This window comes from Dryobates pubescens, chromosome 9 (assembly GCF_014839835.1).
Source record: "Dryobates pubescens isolate bDryPub1 chromosome 9, bDryPub1.pri, whole genome shotgun sequence".
Lineage (NCBI taxonomy): Eukaryota > Metazoa > Chordata > Aves > Piciformes > Picidae > Dryobates > Dryobates pubescens.
The window spans coordinates 9203956-9225734 of NC_071620.1; the positions used below are offsets into that span (position 1 = coordinate 9203956).

Below are 21779 nucleotides of genomic sequence, written 5' to 3' on the forward strand. Positions count from 1 at the left end.
CCAAACTATTTTTCAGATTGTAGTCACGATTTTCTAACAGACAGTTCCAATGATTTCAACAGGGAAATTGAAATGGAAAATTAAAGAGAAGAGACTTTTCACAATGATGCCTTTTATGTATATTCACACACATACCATAGTCAGAAATATGCCAAATTCTCTGTCCATGTCAACAACATCACCATCAGTGAAAGTGAACCGAGGTTTCTTGCTTTTCTTACACTGAAGTACAATAGATATCTGCTGAGCAGCTACTGATAACACAGGAAGTTCAATGCGGTTAAATTCATCAAAGCAACCCCATGCACCCGACTGGGCTAGACCTGAAAAAACACAAGGAAAAATATTCTGTTAAATATCAGGTCAAACAAGAATAATTTACATATAAAATAGAGCATGTTCTGTACAACTTAAAGCAACATGAGAAGAACAGAGAGTATGAACACCGAGCACAACCAGAAGTAAAAACTTAGAATAAGTGAGGCTGTGAATTAATGACACCAGAAAAATCATTACACCTTGGAAGAAAGACACACAAATTTCTTTACAGAGAATCCTACAGTTTTATAGCAACCATTCCGCAGAAAGTGTTTAATAATGTTGTATATACCATCTAGTAGCATAAACATTCACATAGCATGTAAACTCATCTATGCAGAGGGTGAAACTGTCAAAGATGAGCTTGAGAAACACTTACCTACATGAAAAGCAGACAATCAAACCAGAAATCACTATATTTGTGACAGAAGCATTGTAGTATTTAGTAACAATTCACAGGTCAAAAACTGTTGGAGAATAGCATCTTGCTGTTCAAGAGAGAGGAATCTGATGTCACACTTCCAACTCTTATTTGCAACAGGGCATGTAGTTCTAGACAGATATTAGTATTTATAATCATCATGAAACAAATGTCTTTTGAAAGAGCCAAGTACTCCTTCTGTGTCCTGATGGCAGGACTGAAATAGGAGAGTCTAGAGTGCCATTTTTGCAGAGCAGTGGTGGGAAAGCTCTTGTAATGTTCCATATCCACTTTACAAAAGGGAAAGGCTAGTACATCTATGCAGAAACTTTATGGAAGACATCTTCTCCCTTCCCAAAGCTCACACTGGACTAAGATTTCGTATTGTCTAGGCTGGCGAGGACCTGGATCAGCGCTTTAACTGGTGCAACAAACAAGTGTTCAGAGGTGTTTAATTCACTTCCCTGGACTGGTGGAGTTCAGTTTGGCTTAAGCTGTTCTAAGGCAGTGCTAAACGCAGAGATACAGCACACATCCAAGAAAAGGCATTTGTGTGCTCACAATGTTGAACAACTATGCCCACAGCTCCCCTGAATCCCCATACTCTTGTCTTTTCTCTGGCCTATTCTGTTCATACTATCCTCTCCTTCCCTGTTCTTCCTTGTCTGATCTCTTTATGATGTTTCTCAGGAACTTTCATCTTACTCCACATCTCCTTGAGGCCTCTATATTTCTTTTCTGACCCTCTTCTACACTGTATCATCTTCTACTGTGATCAGCTGGATAGCTTGGTTAATACTTGTAATTTTTTGCAGATATAAAAAAAAAAAAAGGAAAAATATGAAAGTTTTTTAATTTAACCCTTATTTTTTACCTTTCTTTGTGCTCACTAACCACTGCTTTTAATGTTGTTGCATTGTTTGGTCTTTTTACTCATGTAAATTTGGAAGAACTCATTGTAAAAATTAGTGAAGTCACACCAGTTCAAACCTAGTGGTGGTACAGGCAGAATAGGCACCTCAATATTTGATTCACCCAGGACAATACTGCAGATCTCCTGTGAAAATTACTTCAAACATATGTAAAATAATCTTTTTCCCAGACTGCTTATAACTGATTTCTGTGATATTATAAGGAAAATAATACTCCAAAGGAACAGAATTCAAAGCTAATTAAAAGTCACATGGTCTTAATCACAAAATTTAAAAGCAAATGGAACGTATACAAATACCACAATGTCATAAAAAGCAAAGATTAAAGTAATTCTATAGGCAGATACTGAATTTAAAACATGAAAGACTGAATCCAACTGTCTTTAAAAACAAAGTTCTTTGAATTCACTGGTGTGGCAGCAAGTCCTTTAATGTTCTCCCTCTTGTACGAGGAATATCAGGGGCCTGAATGCACCAATAGGCCTTACCTGCCCTGACCAGCCTTCCCCAGTGCTTCAACCTTTAGTCTAGGAGCTCCATCTGAGCTCAGGCAGGTCCTAGCTCTGCTGTACGTAGAGCTAGGCACAGCCCTATGTCCTGTTATCCTAATTTCACAGTATCACCAAGGTTGGAAGAGACCTCAAAGTTCATCAAGTCCAACCCGTCACCACAGACCTCATGACTAGACCATGGCATCAAGTGTCACGTCCAATCCCCTCTTGAACACCTCCAGGGGTGGTGACTCCACCACCTCCTTGGGCAGCACATTCCAATGACAAATGACTCTCTCCGTGAAGAACTTTCTCCTCACCTCGAGCCTAAACCTCCCCTGGCGCAGCTTGAGACTGTGTCCTCTCATTCTGGTGCTGGTTGACTGAGAGAACAGACCAACTTCCTCCTGGCTACAACCACCCTTCACGTAGTTGTAGACAGCAATAAGGTCACCCCTGAGCCTCTTCTTCTCCAGGCTAAACAATCCCAGCTCCCTCAGCCTCTCCTCATAGGGCTTGTGCTCAAGACCTCTCACCAGCCTTGTTGCCCTTCCGTTGGACTCTGCCCATCTGTCCAGTCGGTCAAGGTCCCTCTGCAGACCCCTTCTACCCTCTAACTGATCAACAACTGCCCCCAACTTGGTAGTCATCTGCAAATTTACTGATGACTGACTCAATCCCCTCATCCAGATCATCAATGAAGATATTAAAGAGATTGAACTTCCTGGAGCACCCCAGAACTCTCCATAATCTTCCTCTAGCCCTGCCTCCTGCTTTTTCTGATGGAACTTCCCAGATAAATCTGGGACCCAGCTTGTTATTTCACCTTGTCTTATGATCACTGGGCAGGCAGCTGGTGTCACCAATCTGCCCTGCTCAAGCACTGTGGGCTTATGCCCTGGTCAGTGAAGTCCCTGCCCTTGCCTCTGTGATGGTCACCTTAGGCTTCTGGCTTGTCTTCACTCATAGAGCTACCCCATTCTTGTTGCTCTCTGATAAAAAAATTACTGTAGAGATTTTCCAAATGCATTTGGGCTGTTTTGTTTCATGCCTTATATGACTACCAGTATATCCTTAAAAAACAAAGCAAAGCTTTTTTTCTACTTTGTGTATTAAACATCATTACCTGCTCTTTGGGATGAAACAAGGAAAAACCCTATTGCTGGACATTCTTTATGAAAGAAACTTTGTTCCAGTGTATTGGTTTTTACACTTATGATCTGTATATTCAAGGGGTTTTTACTTATTTTCACTATAGAATGGTGATGTTCTGTCCTAACCAATTTTTTTTTTAACCTGGGAAAGGAAAAAAAAAATCATTTGTTCTGTAATGCCACCTGCTGCATGAAGTTAGGAAACCTGACTCTTAGACAAGGCCAATGTCCCACAGCTTTGAATAAATTCAGTTCTTGCAAAATTATTTAATTCTGGTGGTGTTTAAGCAGGAAAATGAAAGAAAATGCACACATATGTATACACCCCCTCACAAATACAAGCAAAGGCACAGAAAGCAAAATGTCAGCTGCAAAATAGCTTAGAGACCATTGTCTAATTTTACTGTGCACTGTCATACTGTGCATCAATTTCTGTCTCTGCATAGAACATCTTATGATAATCAAATACAGAAATGGAGTAAAAGCAGAAAATAAAGGACAAAATTAAAGAGATCTTTAATTATGTCTAAGAAATTTTACATCCCCTCAACCTAATCAGTACAGGTATTCCACTGGTCCTCCCATGATAGGAGAATCACACAGTAGAGCTGCTGCCCCCTCAGAAAGACTTCAAAATGCCTCTGTGCAATTCAATGTCATGTCTCTCTCCGTGCCAGTGACCTGCACTCTGTGACAGTGATCTATACAGAGCTGAGTGGGCTGACCTTGAATGCGACGTTGTGGTCACAGTCCTCAGTACACAGGTACATAGTCCCCACTCACAAAGTATGTTTTCAGGCTACTGTGACAACCTCTATCATGCCAGATGACCCAAGAGGCCTACTGAGAACAGTCTATGTGCTGTTCCACATGGGGAGGGCTGGCTAAAAATAGTGTACTTACAGAATGCAGAATTAACCAGGTTGGAAAAGATCTTTGAGATCATCAAGTCCAACCTATCACCCAACACCATCTAATCAACTAAACCATGGCACTAAGTTCCTCATCCAGTCTTATTTTAAACACTTCCAGTGATGGAGACTCCACCACCTCCCTGGGCAGCCCATTGCAGTAGCCAATCACTCTTTCTGTAAAGAATGTCTTCCTAAGATCCAGACTAAATCTCCTCTGGCACAGCTTGAGACTGTGTCCTTTTGTTCTGTCACAGGTTGCCTGGGAGAAGAGACCATTACAAAGCATCTATGAACTCTCTTTTGTATGGAAACAACACATCTCTCAAGATTTTTACACAGGGGTGGAACTACAACATCATAATTTAAATCAAATTTCACTTAAAACTCTGTCTAGCCACAGTGCAGCCCAGAGGCAGTAAGCTACAACACACTCATTGATCCTGAAAGAATTTACTCCATACTAATTTATTCAGCTTCTGAATTAAGATAAATATAAAATCTTACATTAAATGCTGCATTAAATATCAAAACACAAAAAAATGCCTCAAGCAAGACTGGAGTTGTTTCATTGTAACTACAGAAAATAGAACCTAAGCAAACAAAACTTTTATACTTATCTGAATACACCAACAGATAAGAGGCTTCCCAAAAGCTATTCAACAACACATTCCAGTAACAGTGATGAAGTACCTCTGACTCCTGGGAAATTTTAACATAGAATAGAATAGAATAGAATAGAATAGAATAGAATAGAATAGAATAGAATAGAATAGAATAGAATAGAATAGAATAGAATAGAATAGAATAGAATAGAATAGAATAGACCAGGTTGGAAAAGACCTTTGAGATCATCGAGTCCAACCTCTCACCCAACACCATCTCATCAACTAAACCATGGCTCCAAGCGCCCCATCCAGTCTCTTCCTAAACACCTCCAGTGATGGTGACTCCACCACCTTCCTGGGCAGCACAACCCAATGGCCAATCTCTCTTTCTGGGAAGAACTTCCTCCTAACATCCAGCCTGAACCTCCCATAGCACAGCTTGAGACTGTGTCCTCTTGTTCTGGTGCTAGGTGCCTGGGAGAAGAGACCAACCCCTCTCCTGGCTGCAACCCCCCTTCAGGTAGTTGTAGAGAGCAATAAGGTCTCCCCTGAGCCTCCTCTTCTCCAGGCTAAGCAACCCCAGCTCCCTCAGCCTCTCTTCACAGGGCTGTGCTCCAGACCCCTCCCCAGATTTGTTGACCTTTTCTGGCCATGTTCCAACAACTCAACATCTTTCCTAAACTGAGGGGCCCAGAACTGGACACAGGACTCAAGATGTGGCCTAACCAGTGCTGAGTACAGGGGAGAATGACTTTCCTGGTCCTGCTGGCCACGCTTTTCCTGATGCAGGCCAGGATGCTGTGTCTGTACCACATTGGCATGGATTAGACTTATGCAAGCAGGTCCTGCACGGGCACTGGGAATTTCATATAACAGAGGACTCAAAATTCCACCTTACTTGTTTTCCTGGTACTTTCACGGGTTACTTGTGGTCCGGTTCGTATGACTAGTTACATCTGAACCTACTTTTTGGTTCAAATTTCAAAACCAAAATTATCAAAAATGAAAATCCATCCCTTGGACATCTTGGCTAAACCAAGCCTGTTAGCTGGAGCTGCACAGGAAAACAAACTAAATAGGAAGACAGAGTAATCAAGGAGAGAGAACCTCAGCTCTGAGTTAACCAGGAGAACTTTAAGTTATAGTTTTATAGTATATATTATTATATTACATTATATTATATTTTTAATATCAGTAAAGAAAAATGAATAATGCAATTTCTTTTTGGAAACATGGCTTCAGACATGACCACACCACCTCTACATCCTCTTTTTCTCCTCACTGCTAAATCTGACAACATCTGATAACATGACCCACAGCATCAGGTGAAGTGAAGAGTTTGGAAGAGGAAATACTGTTGGCAGAGTACAAAACCTGTCAAATCCATGTGGAATTCTGAATAATTTCTCAATGTGTGCACTAAAGTATGTAGCATGTTTCATGAGAAGTCTCTTATCAGTCTGCTGGGAAGTCCTTCCACAGCTGTGAAGAGCTATCCTTTTCCATTAAAGTTGTCAAATGCATTAAAAAAAAAAACCTTCCTCTAAACTCACTTTGCTCCTCCCATTGAATCAAAGGAGCTAATCTCCTTCATTGACTTCAGTATAGCCACTATTCAAAAAACCCCCAAAACCTACCTCTTAAAGGTTTTTGAACATAACAATTATAATTCCAGAACAGTCCCTTACAAGTTGTGAAAATATGTCCAAAGCAACTGGTGCCCTTCACAAAGGAAAGCATCAATGACTTATGCAAGAACAGAATCTTGCTTTTCCTTCCAGACACACAGCAGTTTAATGTATATCACAGAACTGTCAGGATTCCAAGGGGCCAACCTCAAGCATCATCTAGCTCTAACCCCCTTGTTATGGTCAGGGACACTTTCCAGTACAGCAGGTTAAATCACCCTATTCAGGCTGGCCTGAATGAGACAGATTGCTATCTAGCTCCCAGGGAAATTCTCTGAGAAGACACCATCCCACTAGCAAATTGACTGAGGTGAGCAGCCACAGGCATCATGGTCAACTGAGCAGCATGTTGTTGAGTTCTATAAGCATATTTTCTAACTCACATGGAACATTAGTATGCCATTAATTGAGGCAGTCTAATAACAAGGTGTTACAGGTTTAGGACTAATATCCTAATTGTAAATAAGTTTTTCAAGAGAATCTGAAAGAGTCCAGGAGATGGACAGTCCAAAGGAGCTGAACAGAACATAAGACATATGTTTATCCCATTCATTGGTCTGCATTTCTATATAGTCTGAAAGCACAGCTTGTTTGCTCTCTTTTTCCTTCTGTCTCTTCTCACCTTGCTTGCTTGGCTTGCTGGTTTCTCTTTGGGTTATGGTAAGGAACAGAGATGGGGACGAGAGAGAGAGATAATAACTTGCTCACTGGTACACAGTCCTCTGGGCTTTGTCCAGGGGGGTCTGTACAGGAGGGTGTCCAGGTGGGTCTAGGCTATGGTGTACAGGGGTGTAGCCAGGTTATTATCTAATTGTATGTGTATATATGTATTTGTATGTTTTTTACCTTTCATATTTAGCCTACTTTTTGTAAATAATAATTTAATCTCCAAATTCTGAGCAGTGTGGTCATTTACTCCTTGGGGTAAATTGCAATTTGTACAGTGGTGCAAAACCAAACCTCCACACAAGGTCGCATTATACAGTATTACTTAGCTTTTGTTGCATATGATCACAATACTGCATGGGAAATGGTCAGCTCATCAGAAAACAACAGAGATGAAGCTGAGCCCTAAAACTCAGGTCCTGCTCTTAAACACAGAAACTCTGCCCAGTTTTACTGAAAAGCAGAAATGACAAACTGCAGTTATCACTATTGCCTCAGTTTGAAATGAGAAATGGTAACTTACTAAAGTGCTCAGGACAAGAAGGCAGAAACAAAGCAAGGATACAGAGACTAGATGTATGAATCACACTGTTTAATATAAAGAAGTCAGGGGGAAAAGTGGTAACATAAAGAGATGTACATGTTCTCACAGAAGGAGCAGAGAAGAAAAAGAACATCTTGGTGAGATCAAAGGCAAACCTACTCCAAAGAGAACCAAAGGCTGACATTCCTTCTCTGAAGTGATGACCACAGGTAGTACAGAGACACAGCAGATGACTGTGCTTGGCACTGTGACCATATTCAAACTTAATCAGACAGCAAGCTCATCCTAGCCCTATTCCATTTATTACCAAAAGGTGCTCAGAGAAATTTTTGTCTTTGAAAGTATTCATACACACAGCTAGTTCAATTTCTATCTTAGAAATGTTCTTCTCTTTGGTATTATAGAAATCAGCAGCTTTCTATAGCTCCTTGCAACTAGGTAACAAAGTAAAAGAAAAGGAAAAGGAGAAGGTGGAGAAAGAGAAGGAGAAGGAGAAAAGGAACAGGAAAAAGAAAAAGAAAAGGAACAGGAAAAGGAAAAGGAAAAAGGGGGAAAAAAGAAGAAAAAAAAACAAAAGAAAAAAGAAAAAAGGGGGGTGAAAAAGGAAAAATAATCAAGTATCAGGAAAAGCTGATGAGAGTCTGGAAATAAAAGAAAACAGAGGAGAAAATACCCTACCAATCATTGCTAACTCACTAGTGAAGAGATAAAACCTTATGACTCTTAAATGGACAAACCAGACTATTTCTTACCTTTATAGATCCGGCCAAGTCCTCGGTAGTCCATTTGGTCTGAGCAATTAAAAACAACAACATACTTTCCCAGGCATTTGCCCATGTCTTTAGTTGTTTCTGTTTTCCCTGTCCCTGCAGGTCCTGCTGGTGCACCACCCATGCTCATATTCAGGGCCTGTGCTAGAGTGATGTAACACCTAGAGACAAGGCAGCAAAGAGCTCTATTAATCCTTTCTGCTATTAATTATGTGAAGTCTATTAACATATCCACAGTAGTATCATACAAAACTGGGCAAGGTAGAGGAAATGGGTTTGTTTCCAGTGCAAGTTTCTCACAGTAATTGTACATTTTCCCTCCATGACAGCCTCATTCTGTGGCACCCAGGCCCACTGGGTTTTCATCTTTTCTCCCGTCTTCCTACTCTCTCCTCAGAGCACACAGGATGGGATCTCTGATCTGGAAATAGGAAGGCACAGAGGCTAGAAACACCTCCTATTCTTGCCACTCCTTACCAGCATGCTAAACAACAGCAGCACTGCTAGTCACATGAGCTCTTTGAGTTACAGAAGAAGAAGAAATGAGATAGAAGATTGCAATGAGCAATAGAGAAAGAAGAGGAGGGATCCATGAATCCTGGGATTATATTCTGCTTCAGTCTCCATGCAGGACTGAGATCCTCAAGTTTAAGTCAAGTCGAGTCTCAGCCTCCCCAGATGGTGTGGAGACTACTGAAGGTCGTAGGAATACTGGTCCAACCTACAACACTCAAAAATCCCAGTAAACCCATTTTAACACTGTGAAACTCAAAAGTTTCCTCATATATTTGGGGAGAGAAAATGGGCACTGCAAATCCCCCAGTATCACTAGTATGATTTCCTAGCAGTATTCATTCTGATAAAACGGCAGTAATGGTGCTTTATCACATTATTACTCAGGAATTAATTAACAGGCACTCAGTTAACAGAAAAAAACACCACTCCTCCAAATTCTGTTACTGAAAGTGAGGTAAAGACAAACTGTACATGTAGTACAAGTCCTAAATAGAACAGCCACTTAATTTTTCCTTTCTGCCATGACATGGCCTAGGTCTGACATGATGTTTAGGAGCACTCCATTTCAGTCCCATTATCTTAACGTAATGTACCACTGCCAGTGTGTATTTATCATGCGCTGCAGGGAATTTCCTGAGCACAAAATAATTAGCCAAACAGCACTTGACTCCAAGCTAATTAATGGAAAGCAAAGATATCCTTACCTGAAAATTGTCTGAAGCTCATACATGTCCATAAAGCAATATTTAAAAAAATATTAAAATGGGAAAAGCCTATAAGGGGAATAAAATCTGTTCTTATGCAACACTGCTTAGGTACATAAGTTTCCCATGCCAACTCTGGAAAACATCTCTACTTCAAATAATCTTTCAACATATGACTGTGGATAGCCACTAATCCCTGCAGCTCTGATTGGCTTTCTATATCTACCCAAAGACAGATACCTCTGCTCTTTTTGGTTGATATTATTATTTTATACTCATTCAGAAGGCTCACTTTCTTCAATAATGTCACCCTGTGCTAGTTTTCAGTCTCATGTAACGTAGCACCTTGAATCAATCCCTAACCAATTTAGGTTGCATTTTAATTCTGTGAACAAATTTGGAATGACAACATTTTCTTGATACTGTCTCTCCCAGTGAGCAAAAATATTGTCTGTGTGGTAGTGCTGTCATACTCACAAATCAACTGCATGCTTACTGCTGCAAACACATCTCTATCGAGCATAGGAATAGTAGGGTATAGAACATGAAATTAGGCAGATGTGTGCTAAATATTCAAAGCCAGGTATCCAAGGCAGTGCTTTGACTCTCTCAAATAGCTCAGTGGGCATAATTTCAGTTCAGAAACTGGCAAAAGGCTGAAATGTCACTAGTAAATAAAATCTAGCAGCACAGAGAGTGCAAAGACAATTTCAATATTAACTCAGTAGCCTGCAGTCATTCTTCACACAACAAGTAACAGAATATGCAGTCTTTTGACAATCCTATCCACACTTAAAAGCTCTGGTAGAGTAAATACATCTGTCTCTTGCCTAGCTGAAGTACTACCAAGTACTTTAGGAAAATACACATCTAATGCAGTTTTTATCACGCTGTACAACTAACACTCCAGCCTTAAAACGATCTCCTCGTGTTTTGCCTTAGAGCTTTTTCTATGTAGTCCTGCAATTCTTCACAGGCCTTGCCTAAAACCATATTGGCACCAGTAATTCTGTGCTATATCCTGAGTTATTCCTCTCAACCTCTAGGGTGATTTCAAATGCCTCCCTTCCTATAATCCCAAATTATGAAATATACTACTGGTTTACAGAAAGCAGCAATATATTGGGGTTTAGGTGTGCTCTGTTTAGGCTGCTGAAGTGTACAGTGTTCAGATATATTTACCTTGAGCACTAATATGTTTTACAGTGCATACCACAGCAAACACGAGAGAATACAAGACCCCTCCTGGAGCTGCCTACTTTCGCCAGTTGAATATATAAGCACTGGCCTCTGCTGTTCATTGGCGATACTGCAGCATTACAGCGCAACCGAAGAAAGAATTCTGAATCACAGGAGTTAAAGGAATTAAGTCTAAGGCATTAAGTCTTAGCTCCAGTACTATACAATGCATTGTGTTTTATAGCTACCTGTCAGTTAAGGGAGTTATAACAAGCCTGTCTGTACACCCTAAGTATTCATTGCAGTAGGTGAACTCTACATCGGTTATTTGGATAATGCATTTATCCAAGTCTTCAAGAAAATAAAACCGAGACTGTTTTTGCCATTCAAAATCAGAGGGTGATTTAATGTTCATACGAACCTATAATGGAAAAGAAAAATCATTAATAAAGAAATTAAACACATGCATCATAAATTGCACACAGAAGATAAGTCTGCTACACAGACATTCAAGTTCTGGAAGAGCAGACACAGAATCTGTCAAGAATCAAGACACTCAGAATTATATTTTCAACTTGTCTGTGATGTGCTTTGAACCTTTGGCAACTCTGATTTTCCTCTGAATTGCTCACATGGATTATGAATTGTATCTTAACAGAGACACTGAAGAACAGTGATGGAAAACTTAATTAAAAACTAACAATACTGTTTACATTGCACGGTACCTGATGACATTATTCATATAAATACTAAACCATGGAAAACATCTGAATGTATTGTATATATGTCGATGTGTTTGTTTAGTGGGGATGCATTTTTCATTCTCAGTTTGCCACACATACTTAGATTTGTGGCAGATTAATAGATCTTGATTCATTATTTTTGACACTCTGCCTCTTACAGAAAATGTAGTCTTGGTTACTGGCATTGCAGACACGGTGTAAGGTGAAGAGGAGGTGCTGGGTTCTCAGTAACTTCCCTCTGCTTTCTCCCAGTCACAGAAGGATGTATTTAGCAGGGAACATAACATTTTGAGAGAAGAGGACAATATGACAGGTACCAATTAATAACCCTTTCCCCAGTTTTGGACTTGCCTCTATTTTTTTCTTTCACATACAGACCCTTTCAATTTAACCAATTTTCTGTGAGTCAATTTTGTTATAATAATTCATAATGAAATGTCCAATTAAGAAAATAATTATGAAAATACATTAAAAATTAGAAGCCTACCTTAGAAGCTGGCAGCTTGATTTCAGTAGTTGTTTCTATAGGACTTTCCATCTTTCTTTACACATGCACTTAATTTTTATCTTTGTAACTTATATGCATAAATTAAACAATGCAGTATTGAATTGTTGACCTTGCATCATGTAAGCACTATGAAAGTAATTTTAATTCCATTTTCATCATTACAGTTTTGTGTATTCAATAGACTTATCTAACAGAAGTCTGATTTAAGTCAATAATTAAAAAAATAAAGTATCTGTTCTGGTTATTGTTGCTACCCTTTTCAAATATGTGGAGCCTCACAGCTTTAACCTTTGAATGACTATTATCTTAAGTCAACACATATGCTGGGCTGGAAATCACATGATTGATAGCAGTACTAAAGGGACGTTTTCCCACTTATATTTCAATTAAATAAGAATACATAGAATACATAGAATAAACCAGGTTGGAAGAGACCTTCAAGATCACCGCGTCCAACCCATCAACCAATCCAACACCACCCAAACAACTAACCCACGGCACCAAGCACACCATCAAGTCTCCTCCTGAAAACCTCCAGTGATGGCGACTCCACCACCTCCCCAGGCAGCCCATTCCAATGTGCAATCACTCTTTCTGTACAGAACTTTTTCCTAACATCTAGCCTGAACCTCCCCTGGTGCAGCCTGAGACTGTGTCCTCTTGTTCTGGTACTGGCTGCCTGGGAGAAGAGACCAACATCCGTCTGTCTACAACCTCCCTTCAGGTAGTTGTAGAGAGTAATAAGGTCACCCCTCAGTCTCCTCTTCTCCAGGCTAAGCAACCCCAGCTCCCTCAGCCTCTCCTCGTAGGGCTTATGTTCCAAACCCCTCACCAACTTTGTTGCTCTTCTCTGGACTCGTTCCAGCAAGTCAACATCCTTCCTAAACTGAGGGGCCCAGAACTGGACACAGTACTCGAGGTGCGGCCTAACCAGTGCAGTGTACAGGGGCAGAATGACCTCCCTGCTCCTGCTGGCCACAGTGTTCCTGATGCAGGCCAGGATGCCATTGGCCCTCCTGGCTGCCTGGGCACACTGCAGGCTCATGTTCAGTCTACCATCAACCAGCACCCCCAGGTCCCTCTCAGCCTGACTGCTCTCTAGCCACTCTGACCCCAGCCTGTAGCTCTGCATGGGGTTGCTGTGGCCAATGTGCAGAACCCGGCACTTGGATGTGTTCAATCTCACGCCGTTGGATTCTGCCCATCTGCCCAGCCTGTCGAGGTCCCTCTGCAGAGCCTCTCTACCCTCCAGCAGATCAACTCCTGCCCCCAGCTTGGTGTCGTCAGCAAATTTACTGATGATGGACTCAATGTCCGCGTCCAGATCATCAATAAAGATGTTAAAGAGCATGGGGCCCAGCACTGATCCCTGGGGCACACCACTGGTGACTGGCTGCCAGCTGGATGTGGCACCATTCACCACCACTCTCTGGGCTCGGCCCTCCAGCCAGTTCCTAACCCATCGCAGTGTGCTCCCATCCAAGCCATGGGCTGACAGCTTGGCCAGGAAAGGTATTACATTTTCAATGTGAGAGAAAAGTTTAAATCAAAAATGTTTAACTGTACTGTTTGGAGTGAATTTGTGCATGATGAGTATCAATAACCATTTCAAAACCTGAAGTCTGAGCTTATTAACATACGTGTATATAATTTACCCCTCTCTGGATGACATTGATATTAAATAAAACTAAATCTAGTATGCCAGATCACAGCACTGTCAGAGTTAGTCAAGGAGAGCAGATTGTTAAGATTTGTTAATAATTCTTTTATGTGAGCAAAAACTTACCAAATCATCAAAGATATCCTTCTGGTGCACATGAATGGTGATTAAAGTTTCATATTTTGTGCGCTCCATTCTTGTCAGATTTTGTGTTGTCATGTCAATCAAGTCATTTAAAAGTTCCAAAAACTTCTGATTTGTTCTTTGCATTACCTTTTCCACATATCAAGAACAGCCATATGAATACCAGCATCATTTCATTTTCCAATGTTTAGAAGAAAAAAAACAAAAAACCCATCTGCAAATGTATGGGCCCATGATATCTATGATCTGCTTTGTATTTATTAAGCTTAGAATCCTAAATTTGAATTTGCAGGCTGCCCTCTGTACATGTATTCTTAGCCCAAGAGACTACAATAAGGTTGTATTTAAATGAGTAGGTCACATCATAAGATTTTACTCCAAGGCTGTTGCTCCTTTTACTAGCCATTACATCTTTAGCTGATTGCATCCCTGCATACATTCAGAACCACCAGTCTCTGGTTTTTGGGTACTGCACATCAGGTCAAGAAGTATCTACTCTTTAGGAGGAACAGGAACCTGGAGATCTATCACATCCCCTAACCAAAGGAGGGAGAAAATGTAGTGTAATTTTAGGTGCCAGTGCTAGAATTGCAATTTGTTTTGTGTCACTGGTTTGTCTTACAATATTCCACAAAATACAACACTGACCAGACAATACTGACAGGTAAACAGCAGCAACTTCTGTCACTGATGTTCCTGGCACAAAGCCAATTATAAAGCATTGAGGTTTCAGAAAAGGCAGCTCATACATCCCCCTGTTCTGAATGTATGAGAGAATAATCACACTACCTTTCTAAAAATACATGTGAAGCTTAAAATTCACAATGTTTGATGATCAAAAAAATGCTAACTCTGCAAAACTAGCAGAGTACTAACCAACCTCCCCTCCCCCTAAACACACGCACACAGTTCATCCCAAAAAAAGGAAAACTATTGTCTAGCTAACACAAAAGAATCTTTGCATCTATCTGGTATGTGAACTGTAGTGGACAAAAAGCAGGTCTATGCCCTTTTGTAATTTTGGACAATGCCAAAAACATAGCACTGAGTGGTCTTCTCCACAGTCTGCAGTCCCCCTTTTCATGCAGTATCAAAGTACAGCATGGTATTTTCTGGTAGGATGATGTTATTAGTTTTCAGTCCAATCTCTCTATAAATTCTTGATTAACAGTGATTTTTGACTCTTTAGTTCACATCCTCTCCTTCTTCCTTCATAAATTCAATGTTAGTAAAAACACCTTGGCATTAACAGTATCTTCTCTATGTGTTTGAGACTAAACCAGCATCTCCTAAAATGGTTTCTATTCTTTTCCTCACCTAAAAAAAAAGCTCACCAAGAATTTAACGCACACTGTTACAGTAGACCAATGACCATGAAGCACAGTTATCCCCCAAATTCTGGGAGGTTGTTTTTTTTTTTTTTCTTCTAAATTTGGTTTGGGGACAGAAATAGGGTAAGATTACCTATATTCCCAGACTGAGGAACAGTCCCTTCCCAAAATAAGTGCACTGACAGAACAATAGAGAAAATCACAGGACTAGGAGTAATTCTAAAGCACATGCTGGGGGAGGCGGCGTGACCTCTTAACATATTTATTGTCATTGTTTTCCTCTTATTTTTTTTGTTATACTGGTCACTTAACTGTGCCTTTTCCAACACACTACTTGGAAATTTTCACAACCTGCACTGTTCCAAATGATGTTTTTAATTAATCCCCAAAGATTCATTAAACACTACCTTTTTGTCTGCTTTGGCACTGTTCAGTGCATTCTCTGCATCTCTGGTCCAGATCATTTGTATTCCCAGAAGTCCTATTTGTGCAGGAAACATTGCCTGAAAGTCATACAGCTTAAATCCTGAATCACTAATGGCCATTGATGCCTGTCTAATGATGGTGTGGATTGTTTTCCTAATTCCATTCAGCAGCTGACCTAACCAGAATTCCACATTGCCCTGAAATAAACAAGAAAGCACTTTTAAAGAATGAGTTTATGAATAATTCACAGGCAGAAAAAGCCCTACACTACTTTTTTCAATGTCCTTTGTATTCCCATTTCCCCTCTTTGTTATTCTCTAAAATTTAAAAGATTGCTCTCCCCCAGCTCCACTGTCCTTCTAGAGATAAGTGATGGATTTGGCACTTTACATCAGTACTGCTAAAAAGGCAGGTAAAGCAATTGTTACAGAAGGGCACAAATGTCCTGTCCTTTCTGGCCTTTGCTCTTGCTCTTCGCATTGGTGAACAGCAAGGTTTTCATTCAGCTAGTCAAATAATATCATGATGTGATACTGTTGGCCTCTAAAACATAAATCTACTTTAAATCAAGTAATGAAAAACTGCAATATACACTTCCATTACCTGAGCTAAAACTGGTTCAATAATATTGACCTGTTCACCTTCTTGAGATTCAAACAATAAAATCTGGTCGTAGTTTTTTTCATGAAATCCCACTCGGTTAACATTGTCAAACAAACTTAACAAATGTGCCTACAATAGAAGCAGAAAAAAAAGCAGCTCCATAAATGGATCTGATAGGGCATTCTTACTCTGTCTTGAAGTTCTGGAACAGAAGATTCTGTATATCATAGAATCAATAAGGTTGGAAAAGACCTCAAAGATCATCAAGTCCAATCTGTCACCCAAGACCTCATGACTACTAAACCATGGCACCAAGTGCCACGTCCAAGCCCCTCTTGAACACCTCCAGGGGTGGTGACTCCACCACCTCCCTGGGCAGCACATTCCAATGCCTAGACTCTCTCTGTGAAGAACTTTCTCCTCACCTCGAGCCTAAACTTCCCCTGGTGCAGCTTGAGACTGTGTCATCTTGTTCTGGTGCTGGTTGCCTGGGAGAAGAGACCAACCCCCCTCCTGGCTACAACCACCCTTCAGGTAGCTGTAGACAGCAATGTCTCCCCTGAGCCTCCTCTTCTCCAGGCTAAACAATCCCAGCTCCCTCAGCCTCTCCTCGTAGGGCTTGTGCTCGAGGCCTCCCACCAGCTTTGTTGCCCTTCTCTGGACATGTTCAAGAGTCTCAATGTCTTTCTTAAACTGAGGGGCCCAGAACTGGACACAGTACTCAAGGCGTGGCCTAACCAGTGCTGAGTACAAGGGCCCAATGACTTCCCTCCTCCTGCTGGCCCCACCATTCCTGATGGCCAGGATGCCATTGGCCTTCTTGGCCACCTGGGCACACTGCTGGCTCTTCCCACAAGTGAAAGAAATACACTCAAATAAATAGCAAAATACTCAATGGTTCTTACTGATTAATATTGTTAATATCAGGACATTATTGCCTTATTACTTATACCTGAATAGTGTGGGAATCAGATGCCTGACCAAGGATTTCCAGAAGAGCAGGGTCAGAGACAAAAAAAAATCGTGGAAACATTAACCGTTTTTGTTCCAGATACCCAGTCAGTGATTTCTGACAGATCTCCAATTGCTCCAGCAAATGCGGTAACAGCTGTGCCAAAGTCTCGTCTCCAACACAGCACTGCACGACGTTTGATGTGTCGTGGGCTCTCTGCATAATTCTCTGCCATGATTTATCAATGTTCTGAAATCTTCTGGCTTCCTGGAGTACAGGAAAAAATGTATTTTAGCTCTTCCTCATGTTTGTCAAATTCCAAAAATTAAAGAATTCCCTGAGACAAGCTAACACTTTAATGTTTCCCTTGCTGCTCAAGTCAGCTTTGTGAGACTACTGTATGAGTATTTCTGGCATGCTTATAACAACCAGAACAGAAAGAGTACAATGAGACAGCTCCAGAAATATCTTTTGCTTCATGTCATGCACCAAAACTGTCTGTATAAAAGGATTTCAGCACACATCAGAAAATTAAACATCAGCCTTCTCAGAAATTACATTCTTCCTAGTAGCAATACACAATGTCATGTAATGTCTGCTCCACGCAGGTTATCAAAAGTAAGTTGTTAGTATTAATACTCGACAAATAAAAACACTGTAAGTAGTTTGAAGCTGCTGAACTTGTAGAGCATTGTAAGTGGAGGAAGACAAATTCTCCAATACTGAGAGCTGGAGAAGAAAATATGGTTGTACATTGGGTATTCCAGCTTTAAAAACAAAAGAAATGTTAATGGAATCACAAATTATTGGAGAAGCAGAAGAGGTCTCAAGAGGCCATCCAAAGCCATTTGCCTCTCACAAGACAGCACCATAACCGTGCCACTCTTGAAAAATATCTGTCTTGTGTTTAAAAATGCTCAGTGCTGGAGATTTCCAGGCAATCTTTGCTATTGAGCATAATCTTTCCTGTGTGTATATCAATTACTTCTCATCATATTCATAGATACAGAGAACACATTGTGTTCTTCCTGTTGAAAGCAATCCTTCTTTTCTATACAACTTCTCATATATTTTCTTAGGTTTTCCTCTCCTTCAAGCCAAATGAGCCCAGTTTGCAAAATCTTTGTTTGTGCATCATTTTTCCTGCATAGTTCCTAATTCTTCTTACCCTCTTCTGTGCTCTCTCAAATGTGTCTATGTGTTTCTTTGGCCAAAACCAGGTGCAACATTCCAGTTATCAGCTATCACTCATTTTGCATTTTGCTTTTCTGCCTCCATTGTACACATTAGCAACCTAAAACTCATTTTCTGAGAGTACTATGAGAGACAATGGCAAAAGCCTATCAAGATATATAGCAACTACTGTTTTTTCCTCTATCCTCAGAGCTTGTTGCCCACCCTAAAAATAAATTTGACAGGTTTTGCACTGACTGTTACTCATCTCCTTGTAATTTCCAGATGCTTACAGACAGTTATTTCTTGCAGTATTCATCCAGAAATTGCAATTAAGCCCACTCATTTATCATTACTCCTTCACCAAGCTGTTCCTCCTTCTCCTTCTTAAAAGATTTGCTTTTTTGCAGAACATGGTTCATGTATCATCCTTGAAAGAAGTAGCTTTAGCAGTTATCAAATACCTCAGCTGTGCTGCAGCATTTGCTCATCTGCAAAAGCTGTTTCTTGAGCCTCTGATAAGCATTAGCAATATAAACATATTTTATGAAATAACAGTAAAGAATGCTTCCTTTTTAAAAATATGATGTTAATTCTGGAAATCATAGGCCTTCAGCTATGACAGACGTGGCCTGAAGTAAATTAACGTTTAATGGTTTCCTGACAATCATGGGTGTGTTAAGTTGCAGCACTGGTTGATCCAGTGCTACCAAACTGTGGTGTGTCAGAGCTATGTGAAAGCTTCTCATTAGGAGACATGATAGAAAGGATGACTTATTTTAGTATTTCTCTTCTGCAGGTCAGACCATTCCTCAATTGGTTTGTAGTTGCAATCATGGAAGGTCGTAATTGCCTTTTGAAGAGGTTAGAGTAGCTCACATGGATTAGTACACATGCAGCTGCCCCAGTCCTGTAGAATCTCTCTGTGGGAATCCCTTATGCTGAGTCAGAATTCATGTAGAAAATCTGTCATTCTGCTACTGCGTAACTTAGAGCCTGCAAGTATGTGTCCACAGGGGTAAAGAGAAGCTTGCACACATGGCAGAAGTGATAAATCCATTTTGAATCAATAAGTAGTCCTGAGCTGTGGACTATCATATAATTCACTAATGTTACAAGCTGGCAGGAATGTATGAGTTACACACAGTCCTGTTCCTGTGGGTTTGACTGAATACTCAGCAGTTCAACCAGACACACCCCAGACTGTCAAACCTTATTCCAAACTGCCTACACGCAGCCCACAAAACGTACATGCATTAAGTGCACTGGTAAGCAAATTCTGTGGTGTGGCTAATCTCTTGGTACAGCATATTGCCATGAACATATTGTTACAATAAATCAACATACCTGAGGTAGCTGTTTTGCAATGTCTCCACCAACAAACACAGCTTCAAGGTAAATCCAGAGGTTTTGTACAGTGATCCAGTTTTCAATTATCTCTGCAGTATTGGTTAACTTCTGAACCCACTGTTGTATAGTGGACTTAAATGGTGCATTATATCTGTATGAACATGAGTTGAAGGGGAAAAAAAAAACAATTAAGATGATCATTGTTTACTTGTAGGCTTAATTGTATTTACACAATATGTGCATTTATTAAGTTTTATACCTGTTGCTCATGAGAGACCCCAATAGCATGAGGCTGTCTTCCACCAAAGCTATTTTCTCCAATATATCTGATCCTTTCAAAAGCAGTTCTCCTCGAGTTTTAAATTGGCCAAAAACAAAAATCTGAGTACTCCATTCACTGATGACATGCTTTAATTTTGCCTCAATGTCCTTCTCTTTAACAGCACTGATGCAAATATCCTGTGTAAAAATAAACTAGTAAATTGAACACAGAATCACACACACACAAAATCAACCAGGTTGGAAAAGGCCTCAGAAATCATCAAGTCCAACCTATTACCTAATATCTAACACCACCTGACAACTAAACCATGGCTCAAAGTACCACATACAATCTTTTTTTGAACACCACCAGGGATGGTGACTCCACCACCTCTCTGGGCAGCCCATTCCAATGCCTAGACTCTCTCTGTGAAGAACTTCCTCCTCACCTTGAGCCTAAACTTCCCCTGGCACAGCTTGAGACTGGGGTCAGAGTGGCTGGAGAGCTGCCAAACGGAGAGGGACCTGGGGGTGCTGATTGACACCCGCCTAAACATGAGCCAGCAGTGTGCCCAGGTGGCCAAGAAGGCCAATGGCATCCTGGCCTGTATTAGGAATAGTGTGGCCAGCAGGAGCAGGGAGGTCATTGTGCCCCTGTACTCTGCATTGGTTAGGCCACACCTTGAGTACTGTGTCCAGTTCTGGGCCCCTCAGTTTAGGAAGGACATCGAGACACTTGAACGTGTCCAGAGAAGGGCAACAAGGCTGGTGAGAGGCCTTGAGCACAAGCCCTATGAGGAGAGGCTGAGGGAGCTGGGATTGTTTAGCCTGGAGAAGAGAAGGATCAGAGGCGACCTCATTGCCCTCTACAACTACCTGAAGGGTGGTTGTAGCCAGGTGGGGGTTGGTCTCTTCTCCCAGGCAACCAGCACCAGAACAAGGGGACACAGTCTCAAGTTGTGTCAGGGGAGGTTTAGACTCGAGGTGAGGAAAAAGTTCTTCACTGAGCGAGTCATTCGTCATTGGAATGGGCTGCCCAGGGAGGTGGTGGAGTCGCCGTCCCTGGAGGTGTTCAAGGGGAGATTGGACGTGGCGCTTGGTGCTATGATCTAGTTGTGAGGTCTGTTGGAACAGGTTGGACTTGATGATCCTTGGGGTCTCTTCCAACCTTAGTTACTGTGATACTGTGATACTGTGATCTTGTTCTGGTGCTGGTTGCCTGGGAGAAGAGACCAACCCCCCTTCTGGCTACAACCACCCTTCAGGTAGTTGTAGACAGCAGTAAGGTCTCCCCTGAGCCTCCTCTTCTCCAGGCTAAACAATCCCAGCTCCCTCAGCCTCTCCTCGTAGGGCTTGTGCTCGAGGCCTCTCACCAGCCTCGTTGCCTTTCTCTGGACACATTCAGGAGTCTCAATGTCTTTCTTAAATTGAGGGGCCCAGAACTGGACACAGTACTCAAGGTGTGGCCTAACCAGTGCTGAGTACAGGGGCAGAATGACCTCCCTAGTCCTGCTGGCCTCACTATTCCTGATGCAGGCCAGGATGCCATTGGCCTTCTTGGCCACCTGGGCACACTGCTGGCTCATGTTCAGCTGGCTGTCAAGCAGTACCCCCAGGTCCCTTTCTGCCTGGCCATTTTCCAGCCACTCTGACCCCAACTTGGTGTCATCTGCAACTTACTAATGGTGGACTCAATCCCCTTGTCCAGATCATCAATAAAGATATT

General features: G+C 41.2%; 1 protein-coding gene across 1 annotated transcript in view; it reads right to left on the bottom strand.

The window, feature by feature from the left end:
- Nucleotides 1-21779, bottom strand: part of LOC104296863 (dynein axonemal heavy chain 5) — a 167931-nt gene that overhangs the window by 109000 nt on the left and 37152 nt on the right. The window contains exons 30-38 of the mRNA XM_054164262.1: nt 20052-20251; nt 19790-19943; nt 17270-17536; nt 16318-16446; nt 15696-15911; nt 13940-14086; nt 11151-11323; nt 8486-8664; nt 136-323 (exon numbers count right to left, since the gene is read on the bottom strand). Of these exons, the coding sequence (XP_054020237.1) occupies nt 136-323; nt 8486-8664; nt 11151-11323; nt 13940-14086; nt 15696-15911; nt 16318-16446; nt 17270-17536; nt 19790-19943; nt 20052-20251 (1653 nt within the window). The remainder of the gene's footprint in view (nt 1-135; nt 324-8485; nt 8665-11150; nt 11324-13939; nt 14087-15695; nt 15912-16317; nt 16447-17269; nt 17537-19789; nt 19944-20051; nt 20252-21779) is intronic.